The sequence below is a fragment of the Pavona decussata genome, unplaced genomic scaffold, assembly GCF_977016875.1.
Source record: "Pavona decussata unplaced genomic scaffold, jaPavDecu1.1 SCAFFOLD_187, whole genome shotgun sequence".
In the NCBI taxonomy this organism is placed as follows: Eukaryota; Metazoa; Cnidaria; class Anthozoa; order Scleractinia; family Agariciidae; genus Pavona; species Pavona decussata.
The window spans coordinates 257501-272500 of record NW_028145596.1 but is presented as its reverse complement, the minus strand read 5'-3'; the positions used below and the strand labels follow the sequence as shown (position 1 = coordinate 272500).

The 15000-nt window shown below is 40.5% G+C and overlaps 2 protein-coding genes and 1 long non-coding RNA gene across 8 annotated transcripts in view; 1 reads left to right on the top strand and 2 right to left on the bottom strand.

Moving 5' to 3' along the window:
* The window catches only part of LOC146462448 (uncharacterized), a 201068-nt gene that overhangs the window by 49605 nt on the left and 136463 nt on the right, over positions 1-15000 (top strand). For 4 of the 6 annotated variants that reach the window (XM_085085564.1, XM_085085565.1, XM_085085566.1 and 1 more), the window contains 3 exons: positions 981-1169; positions 2596-2712; positions 5286-8464. In XM_085085564.1, coding sequence (XP_084941690.1) covers positions 981-1169; positions 2596-2712; positions 5286-8146 — 3167 coding nt within the window. In that variant the 3' untranslated portion in view covers positions 8147-8464. Of the gene's footprint in view, positions 241-980; positions 1170-2595; positions 2713-5285; positions 8465-15000 lie in introns of all 6 variants that reach the window. The other 2 variants (XM_085085568.1, XM_085085567.1) reach the window with 2 other exon arrangements.
* Positions 7761-15000, bottom strand: part of LOC146462452 (uncharacterized) — a 64574-nt gene continuing 57334 nt past the window's right edge. The window contains exon 3 of the long non-coding RNA XR_014857128.1: positions 7761-7840. This is a non-coding gene — a long non-coding RNA (uncharacterized LOC146462452). The remainder of the gene's footprint in view (positions 7841-15000) is intronic.
* LOC146462454 (general transcription factor 3C polypeptide 2-like) lies at positions 9666-13572 on the bottom strand. The gene is made up of 3 exons (XM_085085595.1): positions 13417-13572; positions 11848-11964; positions 9666-10676 (listed from the first exon to the last, which is right to left on the bottom strand). Exons 1-3 carry the CDS (start codon positions 13570-13572, stop codon positions 10581-10583), a joined length of 369 nt encoding a protein of 122 aa, XP_084941721.1. The 3' UTR covers positions 9666-10580.

Genomic DNA, 15000 nt, shown 5'->3' with positions numbered 1-15000 from the left:
ACGCTTCTGCTCAGCTTGAAGGTTCCGACCTGCGCTCCTCTGCTATTTTGGCTCCTTTTGTGATGAGGTGGTGCCAGTGGGGTCTGTCGGAGGCAAGCCATTCCCAGGACTCAGTGCTGATGTTGATGTCTTTTAAGGAGACCTTCAGACTGTCCTTGAAGTGCCTTCTCTGCCCTCCGACTGTATGCTTGTCGTGACAGAGTTCTCCATAGAGGAGCTGATTTGGGATGCGGTCATCAGGTATGTGGGAGAGGTGGCCTGCCCATCTCAGTTGATCCTTGCGCATGGGGGTGGTGATGCTAGGGAAGTTTGCCTGTTTAAGGACCTCCGTGCCAGGGACTTTGTCCTTCCAGGGGATGTGGAGAAGATTGTGGAGGAATCTGAGGTGGAAATGGTTCAGTTGTTTTTCATGTCGTCTGTACGCGGTCCAGGTTTCTGAGCCACAGAGTAGGGTACAGAGGACGACTGCCTGGCAGACTTTTAGCTTGGTCTCAAGGCTGATCCCTCTGCTCTCTTAAAACCCTTAGAGTGTCATATATAACGCTGCGCATGTAAGTGAGACAGCTAATACTGTGCTCAGAGGCATCCACTCAATCTTTCTCCTCAATATTGTACAGCCATCCCCTATAGGCTACATGTACATGTAGCTCTAATGTTTCCTTTGTTGAGTAATAATTCATATTTCAGATGATAGGCTACAACAATCAGATCAAGTTGAATACAAAAAAGTACATGTATCCTGCAATATTTTTCATGTATAAGCGCTAGCCAGATTTTCAAACCCAATTTGTTGACTACAATACGACATTGGTGGGGGAAGGATGGAGTGAGAATATCACCAGAATATTCCCACACTGTTCTGACCCACCCACCCTCCTCCCAACCATGCCTAACTACAGTGTATGCCTAGCACTTGCCACGAAACATGAATGATTTTTAGAGTGCGTCAATAATTTTAATTATCTGTCTTCCAAATTCAGGTCTTTATGCAGCAGCCTATGATGACAAGGTAGAATGGGTGATAGCAAAAGGTGTGGCCAGTTTTGGAGATCCAACTCAGTCTTCAAGTGGCAACTGGATGGCTTTTGCAAGTACTATGGCAGCCTCTGTTGTGGCAAACATTCTTAACGATCCTCGTGTTTTCCAAGGATGGCCGCACTATAGCCAAGGTAAATGTTATCACTGGAAAAGCTGGCTGAAGGACATGATCAATAATATTGAGTCTGGCCTTAAAAATATTATTTTTTAGCTCTTCTAGCCTATTGTTTCTAATAATGTTCATGTAGCTTGTAATTATTATTATTATGGTTATATATTTATATATATGGTTATATACTTGGTCATCATTTTATTGAATGAACATTTGATGGTTTTGTCTCAAAGGAAAGAGGTAATTTTTTTATGTGGCTAAATGAAATTATTTTAGGCAAGGTTAAAGTCAAGACAATGCCTGTCAGTGGTCGCCTTCCATTGCAGCTCAGGGGCAATCTTTGAGCTCTCTGCTGTAGGTGCCTCATGGTTCTCTTTGCATTTGCTTGCTTGCTGGCCTGTGAGAAAGGCCATTTTACTTGCTTTATTTTCAACCCTTTTTCCCTCTCTGCCCTCCCTTGGTAAGTATTCCACTGATTGGGTTCAGTGTGATGGTGCTTTTGGTGGTGGCTGCTCGCAGGGTTGCCATAAACCTCCTTCCCCATGCTGCCTGGCTCCACCAACCTTTTATGCACCAGCTCCCAAGCTCATCAAATAATTGATGAGTTTAATTGCTCAAGACACTCACTCTTTACCCAAGGACAAATCAGAGGGGACACTGCCATTAATATTAAGGGTCTTTTGTTATAAATAAAAGTCAATGTCTTGTCCAACTTTAAAGCCACGGAACAACATAGATGAGGCTACCAACAGTGGCAGTGACCATCCTGCTTGGGTGTCGCAACATCTTTTAGTCATATTGACTAAAACATCATGTTCACTTGCACTTGAACTCTAAAGTGGCATTGTGATTACAGACCGTCTCAAAAGTTTGCTTATCTGATTTTATTCGGTGGAGTGCAAGTCTGATTGGACTGAATTGTAATTGTGCTACAAGTGTAAACTGAAAAAACCACTTTGAATCCACACATGCACCATTGCTACAACAACTAAAACAATTGCAGAAAAAGGCACAAGAAATCTGGTCACTTGAATTTTTTTTGTGACAAAAGCTCAGAGTTGCTGCCTCAACTATCCTTGGGTGGCTGCTTGAAGCACACTAATTTAAAGCAATAATTCAGGAAATTATGCCAAACTTTGAAGCACATATTTACTTGTGTATAGTCTTGGTGTAAACAAGGAGAAAGAGTAGTGCCACCTTCTCCCAAATGAACAGGCTATGGTATTGTTAATATGGAATTAACAGCATGTACAGTGTATAGTTGTTGCAGAGTCTTTCTATACAGTGTTTCTTATCAGTTTCGTCTTGCCAATAAACCATACACATGCGTGTGGTCTGTGTTTTTATTTTTAATTAAAAATATGATCAAATTACAGTTGATACTTGTGGCTGGAAAGGATATCATGCCAAAAATTTACCAAGTTGTGTTGAATGTTGATCCTCAGGTGACATCAGCGAGCATATGAGCACTGAAATGGAAAAGTTGAATATTCTCCATAGCACAAGAAGAAAGGAAAATGAACAAACAAGAAAAAGAAAGAGAAAAGGAAGCGAGGATCAAGGTCAGTCCCAGATAGCTGCGTAAAAATCTGATCTAAAACCCCATTCACACGAACAAAACATGTTTAATTAAACCAGGTTTAACAAACTGAAAATTGGTAACAGAAAGCTGAACCATTGGCTTGGACATAGGATTCAGGTAATCTTTAACTTATGCTCTCATTTGTGCAAAATCTGTAGTCGATAAAAATCCGAAAGCAGCTTTAATGAAGGAAACAATTTTAAACTGTGTTTGACTAATCAGCTTTTAAACGTGTTGAAGCCTTGGTGTGAATGGGGCATAAGAATATGATTCATGAACTGAGTGGTGAAAAAATGTCCTCAAACTATCTGTTGACAGTTGGTTTGGAAAGAATTATTGGCAGCAATTTCAGGGGTTTCATTAAGAACGGTGCATACTAAAACAGAAGTATTTTGGAGCATTTTATTACTATGCGGGAAAAGCAGATCTTAGCTAGGGCTATTGGAATCCAAAAAGAAGGCTGAGGGTAACCACGCATTTTTAAGAGACAATGAAGAATAATTCAAAAAAATGCTAAAATACAAAGAGATGTATGGCATTTTATTCCAAATTGAAGCTTTATTACATGTATCTCTGAAAAAATGCATGGCTATCCCCAATTTTCTTTTTAAATACCAATTATTGGTAAAAGCTCTTGCTAAGATCTGCTTTCTCCGCATAATTTCAAACCGCGCTAAAATATCCCTGTATTACACCTTTTGCTGTTCATTATGAGAAAATACGCATCCATTTGCGTAAAATGGCGACCAATTGCGCGAAGATACATTCATTAGCGCCAAACGACGAACATTTGCGCTTAACTCAGATTCAATAACGATTTTTGCATTTTAATCAACATTCAAAAACACTTTTGGGCATTCTTATGCGTCATTCGACATACAAAAGAGAAAAATATACTTTTATTTGCGCTAATATTCAAGTCATTAACACCATCTTGAAAGTCAATAGAGGTAATAGACAAACATTAACGTGCATAAATCATTTATTAACATTTTTATCACACTGTTTGAAATTCAATAGCATTCCTGGACGGCGTTAGTGTGGATAAGACAAATATTAATGCGCTTGTACAAACAATTGAGCGATCTTTAGATTCAATATACAAAAATCGATTTTCAATTGAATAGTACAATTTCAAAAAATTATTTTATTCTCAATTTTAGTTTACCCTTCAATAAGCTCTCTATTAAAACATCTTGGCAGATAGGTCTGCATGAAGCGGTACCATTGCACACTTTTAGTTGCGGTCACAGTGTCGACGTTTCTGTGCAGAGCTTCAGCAGCAGTTGTTGTGTTCGAAACTCCCCCAGTGGGATTCCTCGTACTCTAGCCTCGTCTCTGTTATCCATACGTCTTTGAATTTCCGGACGTGAGATGTCAGCCTTGATTGCTACTTTCAGACAGCAAAAAGTCTGGTAAATTAGGTTTTGTTCAATTGAAAATCGATTTTTGTATATTGAATCTAAAGATCGCTCAATTGTTTGTACAAGCGCATTAATATTTGTCTTATCCACACTAACGCCGTCCAGGAATGCTATTGAATTTCAAACAGTGTGATAAAAATGTTAATAAATGATTTATGCACGTTAATGTTTGTCTATTACCTCTATTGACTTTCAAGATGGTGTTAATGACTTGAATATCAGCGCAAATAAAAGTATATTTTTCTCTTTTGTATGTCGAATGACGCGTAAGAATGCCCAAAAGTGTTTTTGAATGTTGATTAAAATGCAAAAATCGTTATTGAATCTGAGTTAAGCGCAAATGTTCGTCGTTTGGCGCTAATGAATGTATCTTCGCGCAATTGGTCGCCATTTTACGCAAATGGATGCGTATTTTCTCATAATGAACAGCAAAAGGTGGAGTAGGCACCACCCACAGGAAACCCGAGTATCTCGAGGTACGCAGAACGTATGCGCAGTAAAAAAAATTAGGCACCGTCCTTAAGATCTTGCCTAGTCGGGCAAGAGGCTATTGCACCTGGGCAGGATACATGTACATGTAGTTAACTTGGATATGATCTTTATTGAAAACATTGCTTGAGATGTTAAAAGTAACTGGGCAAAGTTGTGTTCACGGACGGTCAATTTGCGCGGTGGCTTGCCCTTAATGAAACCCCAACAATTTATGAAATGATGATTGTTATGCCACAGGTTTTGCTTTTGAGTTGCAACCAAAGAATTGTCTCTTGCAGAAGTTAACTTCAGAACGAAAAGGAAGTGGCACTTTTTTGTCTTCTTTACAAAATTGCCATAACATTATTATCTTTATTGAGGCTGTGGCTGTGAGAGTTACTGTATTAGTAAAAACCATCTCCCAGATTGTGTTAATCATTGAATTTAATTTTTTTTTCGGAGGGGGCTACAGTTTACCACTATAAATTAGTAAACTGTATTTTGTTCTAAAAGCGATACCAGAACAGAAAAGGAAACTGTCGGTTTGTGAAATAGAAAATCACGATCAGATTTTTATCCCCAGTATATTCAGCTACGCAAAGTTTTCGAGACACACAAATTAGCTGATGTAATGTACATTTTCTTTTCCTCAATCCAGATTATTTGCAACTTCAAGCAGCCGTACAAAAGATAAAGGACGATATCATAGCAGACACGGAGCGGCTTCCAGAACTTCAACAACCCTTCAGAACTAATCCAGGTGAAGGCCCAGAAGCTAAAGATCTGAGTACGGACCAAATATATGTAAATGCAGTGATTCACGAAGGCAGAGTGAACTATGACTTTCCCACAGATAGATGGGAACAACTTAAAGTGTACCCCGCACCCAATGCGAGTCAGTCCAAGTCTGTACGGCTAGAAGACATCTTTGATGCTTACCGCAACAATGTTCTCGTTGTTGGTCGTCCAGGCATTGGCAAAACAATGCTATCTACCAAGCTTCTTCGAATGTGGGCATCTGGTAACCCCAAGATGAAAAAGCATTTTGACATGGCCTTCCTTTTGAAATTCAGGCATTTAAACTCGGAAACAAACCTCAATCTTTATGAGTTGTTGGATCGCGCAGAAACAGTAGGACGTTTGGATGACGAGGTTTGGAGCTATATTAAAGAGAACCCAACCAAAGTACTTTTGATTTTCGATGGAATTGATGAATTCTCTGCAAGATCCGACGTAGCCCAAGATGACTCTTATTACAAGAACACTGGGGAGGCGAAAATGCCCCTCCACTGTCTCTACAGCAAACTAGTGTCAGGAAAACTTCTCCGTGGTTCTTCGGTGATAACGACAACAAGACCAACTGCTGTGGAATGTGTTAGAAACCTTAAATTCAAAAGGACAGTTGAAATTCTTGGATTTACATCTGAGCGAATTGAGGACTATGTGGAGAAGTTTACAGAAGGTGACCACGTCGCGAAAGAAACAATATGGCAGCACATCAGCACAAACATCAATCTCTTTTCACTGTGCAATATCCCCGTGAATTGTTTTATCATATGTCATTGCTTGCTACACTTGATCAGGATCTCTATCTTCGATGGAGGTCTGCAGCTCCCAACAAAGATGACCGAAATTTACAGCATGACGGTCAAGATTTTCTTCTATAAGCACAATCGTGATGACAAATACAGCTGCTCTAAAACCGACCTTGGGACGTACATGTACAAACCATTTAAACAGCTTCATCCCGAAAATGAAATGGTGTTCAAGAGACTGGAAAAAACCGCTTTTAATGGCATTAAACAAGGAACATTAATCTTTGAATCAAACGAAGTTGATGGACTGGAGCATTGTGGACTGCTTCACCGTTTACCCGACGCCAAGCCCCGTTTACTTAGTGAACAGCCCAAAGCACAATACTGTTTCCTGCACTTAACAGTGCAGGAATTTTTCGCTGCTAAGCATGTAACGGACACCATGACTAAAGAGGAATTGCGAAGATTTGTTGCTGATCACATCAACAAAGGTGCATGGCAAGTAGTGATACAGTTTGTGGCTGGGCTGTTGGAGCCTGATCCAGACCAAGAAATGTCCAATGTTGATATTTTTAGTGAACTTCTTCCTATGTCGACGGAGGAGCTACCCAAGTTTAGCTTGTTAGGAGAGGGAAGAATACTGACCTACTGGCCAGCTAGAGTAGACAGGACATTAGCCTTGAACTTATGTAAATATTTGTATGAGATCAATGTAAAGCAGCATTCTGCAATACAAAACAAATTTGCAGTAATTAGTTTTGATGAGGTATGTTTTCGGAGTTGTTCGGCAGCACCTATAGAGTGTGCAGCGGTACTGCATGTCCTTAAAATTATTGACAGAGACTTGTACTTGAATTTGTCAAATAACAGTATGGGTAGGTTGGGTTGTGTAGAGATTTGTCGTGCACTAAAAGATGTAAATAATAAACTCACTGGGCTAGAGCTAGACACTAACAATATAAGAGAACAAGGAGCAGCACATCTGTGTGATGCACTAAAAGATAAAAGTTGTAAACTCACTCGCTTGGGTCTAAAAAATAACAATATAGGAGAACAAGCAGCAGCACACCTGTGTGATGCAATGAAAGATAAAAATTGTAAACTCACTAACTTGGAACTTGCGAGTAACGAGATAGGAGACCAAGGAGCAGCACACCTGTGTGATGCACTAAAAGATAAAAATTGTAAACTCACTAACTTGAACCTTAGGCATAACAATATAGGAGAACAAGGAGCAGCACACCTGTGTGATGCATTAAAAGATAACAATTGTAAACTCACTAAATTGTATCTTGGTGAGAACAATATAGGAGACCAAGGAGTAGCACACCTGTGTGATGCACTAAAAGATAAAAATTGTAAACTCACTAACTTGGAACTTACGAGTAACGAGATAGGAGCCCGAGGAGCAGCACACCTGTGTGATGCACTAAAAGATAAAAATTGTAAACTCACTAACTTGAACCTCAGGCATAACAATATAGGAGAACAAGGAGCAGCACACCTGTGTGATGCATTAAAAGATAACAATTGTAAACTCACTAACTTGTATCTTGGTGAGAACAATATAGGAGACCAAGGAGTAGCACACCTGTGTGATGCACTAAAAGATAAAAATTGTAAACTCACTAACTTGTACGTTGATTTTAACAAAATAGGAGAACAAGGGGCAGCACACCTGTCTGATGCACTAAAAGATAAAAATTGTAAACTCACTAACTTGGACCTTAGTTATGACAAAATAGGAGACCAAGGAGCAGCACACCTGTGTGATGCACTAAAAGATAAAAATTGTAAACTCACTAACTTGGACCTTAGTTATGACAATATAGGAGACCAAGGAGTAGCACACTTGTGTGATGCACTAAAAGATAAAAATTGTAAACTCACTTACTTGGACCTTGATGGTAACAATATAAGACAACAAGTAGTGGCACACCTGTGTGATGCTCTAAAATATGTACCTTGTCAAGTTATATTTTAGTTCGCTCGATACACGGAAAACCGGTTAGCAAGAGAGAGCGGTGCTCAATTGAGTATCACAAAACCGTAACCAAAGTAATTACTGTTAACATATCCGAAAAGACGTAAACAACACAATGAATTAATCAACCGCGAAGAAACTGTAAGTAAATGGCCTTAAACTTGGAAAACCCTTCTAAGCAAGTCGGGATTGTTTTTGATTTAATGTCTAATAATTGAGAAAGTGGCCAACTAAATCAATTATAGAGCGTTTTCATTCACGTGATTACCGGTCATATTGGTTTACTGAAACAAAAGAAAGTATTTGCAGAAAAATAGAGTTTAATTCCCAGAGGTTTAGTTTGGGACACCAACATGGCCGCCATTTCTTTGTGTTGGGACACCGATATGGCCGCCGTGAGGAAATGCGAAATGTTTACTTTGGATGCTCAATTGAAAAGCGCTCTATCAATCCTATACTAATGTATTTAGATATGAAATACCTGCGCAAAATACAAGTGTAAATAATAATCTGCGCCGAACATGGCTCTCAGAGCTAAAACCCAAAATGTTGTTTTCCTGCCAGTGTCAATAGATTCCATATTTATTCTCAACAGGAATGTATGTGTAAAGGAACAAATAAACAATTATTAAAAGTAAACGTTTGCCTTTTTTTGGTTGCTATTGGCCTAGAGACCCTACACACCCACAGAACGAACAGACGACAAAATAAAAGTACTTTCTTCTTTTGGGAACGAACGATAAGAAACACGAAAGGACAGCGGGAAGGTTTGGACGTATATGGCCGGTGTCAAATGACGTGAGGTCGAAGGACTTGAAGGACCACAGGGTGAAGGGTGTGTCACTCAACACTTGTACAATTTTCCGGGAGTTTATGGCTCTTTATAAACGAATGTTTGGTTTGTCAACAGCGTTGGGAATTAATGGTAAATTGACCACCGTAAAGAGATCCGGGTGCTGACGTTTCGAGCCGTAGCCCCTCGCCAGAGCGAATCCATAAAATGTGTCTGCCGAAGGGCTAACGCTCGAAACGTCAGCACTCGAATCTCTTTACGGTGGCCAATTTACCTTTAGTTATCAACTCTGTTGATAAAGCAAACATTCATTTCAACTCCTCACCGATGCAGTACTACAGTTTCTTCAGAAACTAACTTTCTTATTCATTATAGTCTGACAGCAAACTAAACAAAATAGGGCACCATTCTTTTAAACGTTTTTCGCATCTGGGAATTGTCCGAGAAACTCTGATTTCTTATGGACTGGGGCTACTAATTGAAAGTTTTTTTGCGCGGTTTATGTCTATGCGGGAAGAAGAAGATCTTGGTAAAGGTTACTAAATCTGTATTAGGAAGCACCATCCTACCCGAATATTTGAAAAGTTGGCCGATGAAAACTTGGGCGCTTTTCGTGAAAAGACACGGAATCACAGGTTTCATGGCCCCCGGAAGGTTTAGGGACTAGATTCACGAAGGCCTTGTTAGTTTAGATTCCGGTGCAGCCGTTGTTAGGATCGTCACGCAATGCTTCTTCCCATGGAACGAATAAACTGTTAACTTTATTCAACATGGAAGGAATCTCCAACTTATCAACAATGCCTCAAAATTTACAAGGAATTAGTATTAGAATGTTACTGATTCCAATATAGCACGGCAAATCTTTTCTCTTTCAGTGCAAATAAACTGCTCGGTTTACAGGAGGATGGCAACATTACAAACAAAATCTGAAAACAGCAAATTCGTGAATTTCTCTTAATCAAGAAAGGCATATTTCTTGCGCGAGTAGTTATTTTAACTTGATTCGACTCCTATCCCTGGGATAGGCCTGCTTAAAAGTGTTTTGTTCCGGGGGTCTCCCGAGGGTGGTAACAACAAGAATTGAACCCTCGCGTAAATGAGAGCTAATGAGAAGCGTTTTCTTGGGGTATGGTTCATTGTGCTCTACATGGCGAATTGAAGTATGAGCGCTGAAGTGAAAGCTAATGATCAAAACAGAGCCTCTTTTAATTAGCATGCAAGCAAGAGTCTCAGTGCGACATATATTTGAGGCGAGCGGCGAGCGAAGCGAACGGCGAGAAGATTGGGGAAGGGGCGCCCCAATCCTCTCGTGGCTGGCGCCATGCACGGACGCTCTAAGCCAAGACAGGTAGACCCCAGATCGGAGAGCTTGCTTGCAGGCTACTTTTAATTGATGTTTTGCCACTTTCAGAGGGCAAATAGTATTTGTAAATAGCATTTTTTCTGATGAGATAACCGTGGATAAACAACGCTATTTGATTTTATTTGATTTGAAAGGGTTATGCAAACGAAAGTCCATAGTTTTGTATGATTCATGAAAGGTACATCTTCTCTCTTCTCAATCCAGTGTCTGTTCTCGCTCTTCCCCTCTGACGCCCGCATCAGAAGATTGATGACTCCTTGCTTAACACCAGCGTTTCTTCACTCGATCTGTTCGACTAAATGGAGCCTTGCCAGACCAGCTGCGCATCCTGAGGCAAGCCACGAAAAAGCTTGCTTATTAGGGTTGAAACGAACCTGGGGAAAACAAAACTTTGAACTGAGTAATTAGTGTTCTAATAACAACTACTACAAGAGAGTGTTAATCGATATCCTTTTGACTTCGAAGACTACATTATCATGATGGACTAAAACACAGCCAAAGAGGTGTGGTTGTGGAATGGTCGGGGGGGGGGGGAAGGAGTCCTCATCAGTTTTCTACGGGGATACTCCGCCTCGAGGTCCAAGCCCTCACCCTGTTATAACCATTTTTGCAAGAAAAAGTAATCCCTTCCACATAGCTAAAGTAGAAACACTGCATAGTATTTCCTTGGGTCTGTTAAATAACCGTTCTACCCCAATGTCGTCTACACTTCATCTCCTAAAATCCCTTCCCTTCAATATACCTCCAGCATGAATAAAAGACACCTTTTCGCGTGGGCTCGATGACTAGCCACTGTACGGAAAATGAGCCGGCGCCCTCTCTTCGGGGCCTCCCCGAAAAGTCTATTATAGGGAGTAGCCCCTCCCCTAGCCTGCGTAACAGGTGTAACCGTGGAGGGTGGGGAGGGAGAAAAGTGAAAAAAGAGTGGGAGATTGGGGAGAGGGGAGGGTCCCCCCATTTCTCTCACTTTTTCTCGCCCCCCCGCCCCCTCCCCCTCCCCGATTACGTCTGCTACGTAGGCTACCCCTCCCTCCGTGTGTAAGGGTTAGCGGTTTAGACTCATAGGTTCGGTAATTCGCGGCTTGGTGGGTCTCTCGATTGCCGTGTTGTTTTAGGGCTGGTCTACATGGAAAGAGGGGGAGCCTGCAGAAGACGTTATTTTTATTATTTTTCCGTTTTTTTTTTTCAGGCGTGCGGACAATCTTTCCGAGGAAAAGATCCGTTAAAAATGCATTACCTGAGAACGACGGACTCTTGGTATAGATTTAAGGAGTAAGCCGGGGGGACCTATCCAAGAGGGGAACAAAACAGAGAGGGCTGGCTAGCTTTTACGGTGAGTAATAACCTGCGTAAGCTTGTAATCCATTGCAAGTGGATAAAGAAAATGTAATAATAATAATAATAATAATAATAATAATAATAATAATAAAAAATGACACTTGCAACACAAATTACGACACAACATTTTTTTTTCTACACTTGCTGTAAGCTGTGACAGGAGCACAAGGAACACGTTACATCTAAAAGGTCACGCAATCTCCCTACCTTGTGTATTGCCTGGGGATTGTACAAACAGTCATACGGGACATTCTGCATGGAGCCTGGATTTAAAAGACGTTTAGCATCTGGATCGGATTTGGCTATAGCATTTGCAAACTCAAGCTACAGAGACAAAAGAAGATCATGTGCACTGCTTAGTAACACACCATAACAGTTGTTATTATGGCTCCACAGTAGAGCTGAATATTGAGGTCAATTCTTGCTGGTTTTGCGCCATGACCTCCCGGACCGCTTACCTCGTTATAGTCTATTCTCTGGCCAGTCACGTGCGAATGTATATGAATAATGCAACAAAAGGAAGGCTGAGAATGATGTATCATTCATTGGATGACACAGGCCGCATAGTCGGAAAAAGAAAATCCGAGTGCTCCTATCAGGAGTGAAACCTAAAGTCTTCCGATTAAGAGTTCGGATGCTCTACCACTGAGGTTCAAGAGACTCGTAGGAGCTAAGGCCGTTAAACTGGGTTCATGGGACAAACATCTTGAATACTGCTAGGATTGGAATGTCAATGTGCGGCATATGCGCAATGGAAATAAATAAAAGCAAGACTGATTCCACCTGCATGCAATTGATACGTACATACATACATACGTACATGCATAATCTTTATTTAAAGACGATGATAATCAAAGCTGTTAGCTTGTGGGGTCGTGTGTTTACTTCTAAACTAACCTGATCTACATTACATTAGAATATTTCAGGTATCATAATAGTTAATAGTAGGTTAATAGTAAACAAAATTGTGTTGATATAACCCCTCTCTTATTTTATTGCATTTAACTTCTATTGATGGCAGCAATTACCCTTCAAAATGATTTCGATTACGAGCGTACTTTTAATGAAAGACAAGCAAGAAGTTTCGACGGAAGAAACTAGTCTAAACAACAACCTTCCCTTCCTCTTTCCTCGACTAGTGAGCAAGTCTAAGTGTTTTTCACGGTGATTCATCATAACCGACCTGGGATAAAAAATTGTGCTTTAAAAAATTAACCCTGTCGTGAATGAAAACTTCAACATAGGTCATGCACGCTTTACGTGCCTATGTCTTTTTGCTGTTGGATAGAGGGTGTGCAATAAAGACACCATCCTTTCAGTTTGCAGTGGTTTGTTGTGGTTTGTTGAGTTGTGTTCGAGTATAGTGGTTTTGACCATTTCCCTTACTATACTGAAAATTTCGACCAAATTGTAGTCAGCCCGGTCGTGAAAATGCGACCTTATCTGACGGCACACCGCCATTAGCCATTACATCCTCAAACTTATTAATAATTCATCATTAGAAAACAAAGAAAATCACTACTGTGACCGTGGTTTGGATATGTGTTCGTAACTACCATAAAATTTTGCCAACTTGAGCCTTGAATTTCTCCAAGAATTATTGATAATTTGAAAAGCCATATCAAACACTCGAAAGTGTGTTTCATCAGATATCCAAACACCTCAAAGTCGTTTAAAAAACTCGGCGCTTCTCGGTGTTTGGATATCGGAGGAAACACTCTTCCTAGTGTTAATTTGATCAATTACATGAAGAATACACATAGATGAGCGACTTACAGTGTTAACATCATGAAAGACCAGTTTGTGTTGCTGACGAACTTCTTGAGTGGATTGAGAAAGTGATTCCTTTTCCTTTCCAACAGAGATTCCCACTTTCCTTTTCTTTAATGATTCACCAGTGTCCTCATCCTCGAGTGTCTTGGTATCTTCCATTTCTTGACTGCCATTTTCGTTACCAGGTTCTGATGCATCTTAGAGCTCTTCCAAACTTACCCTGTAAATGCCCTGTTGACGAACAAAGAAAACTCCTTTTAGTAAATAGACAATCGAATCTCTACATCAGGGTGAGGCAGCGCGGCCGAGTGATTAGAGGCGCAGACTCGTAATCTGTTGGCCCTTCATGTTCGAGTCCCCTCTCTGACAATCATGTCCAATATAGACAAACTGATACAGTTTGAAAAACAGCCGCACGATCCGTACGGAAAGACAATTGCGGCCCGTATACGGACAGAAAATTGCATCTCATTAAGGGGACTTATAATATTTCCATGTCATTTGTGTCGAGCGAGGAGTTTATTCGATTTGACGATCCGTACGGTTTGTACAGATCGTAAAGACACTTTTCATTCCGTATACGGATGGAAAATTACATCTCATTAAGGGGACTTGAATATTTCCATGTCTTATCTGAGCGAGGGGTTTATACGGTTTGACGATCAGTTTGTACAGATCTGTTTTATGGATACTGGTTATCTGCGCACTGTATAAATTGTCTAATACTCAGTCCGTCTGGCTGAACCACAAATTGAAAATGTCACTGCAGAGCAAAGTCAATGATTATTTTAAACGAATATTTTGCACTGAGAGAAACACTCGAGAAAGTGAATTTTAGTTAGAGGCTATTCGAGTGAGGCGTAAGTTACTATTAAGCGTTAAATTTCGTTCTGTTGGTTTTAAACTGTATTCTGCAGTGTTTGTATCGATAAAACATATGTCCGTGACGTTTATTCTGAGACCCCGCTTAATACGGTCCCCCGGATAATACGATAAAGGTAAGAGTTGAGGGTAAAGGGGTGACCCTACGGGCGGAACCTCCCCGGTATGACACATTGAGTACCTCCAACTCTATGGCCCTTCCCTGCCCTTCCCTCCGGCCCTCACCACACCATTCGGAATGTGAGAATAATAAACAGATTGCCAGATCGGTCTTAAAGGGACTATATCACTCCAGGCGCATGCGCGCGTTGATGAGAAGCACTTTGAAATCGTTGGCCCGACAGTTTTTCAAATACCGTCTGAGAGTTCAGGAAGCTGTTTTCATCTGTTTGAATCGCGTTCATCTTCGGAAAGTTGGCTGAAGTTTTTATTTGCAAACGTTCTTTAGTAATTACAGAAGCTGCTTGTAACGATATTGTTGAAACCTTTTGCAATGGCGGAAAAGCAAAAATCCTGCGACAAGTTGTATGCAAATTAGTCTCAAACCTTAAAATAAAAGTTGTAAGGAATAAACCAGAATACTTTCCATTTAGCCAAAATTTTTGGTTGAAAATTTGGAATCTTTTCTTATCAAATGGAAAGGCTTTTTTGCACTCGTTTCAGAATTGTAATCTCATTGGTAGATCAAAAGACGTACGTGATGAC

What these genes read in the sequence shown, in the direction of transcription:
- LOC146462454 (XM_085085595.1), bottom strand. Translation starts at nt 13,572, where the DNA reads ATGGAAGATACCAAGACACTCGAGGATGAGGACACTGGTGAATCATTA. An exon ending in TCTTTCATGATGTTAACACT is followed by an intron (nt 11,965 to 13,416) that starts GTAAGTCGCTCA and finishes TTGTCTCTGTAG; the next exon opens with CTTGAGTTTGCAAATGCTAT. An exon ending in ATCCCCAGGCAATACACAAG is followed by an intron (nt 10,677 to 11,847) that starts GTAGGGAGATTG and finishes TGTTTTCCCCAG; the next exon opens with GTTCGTTTCAACCCTAATAA.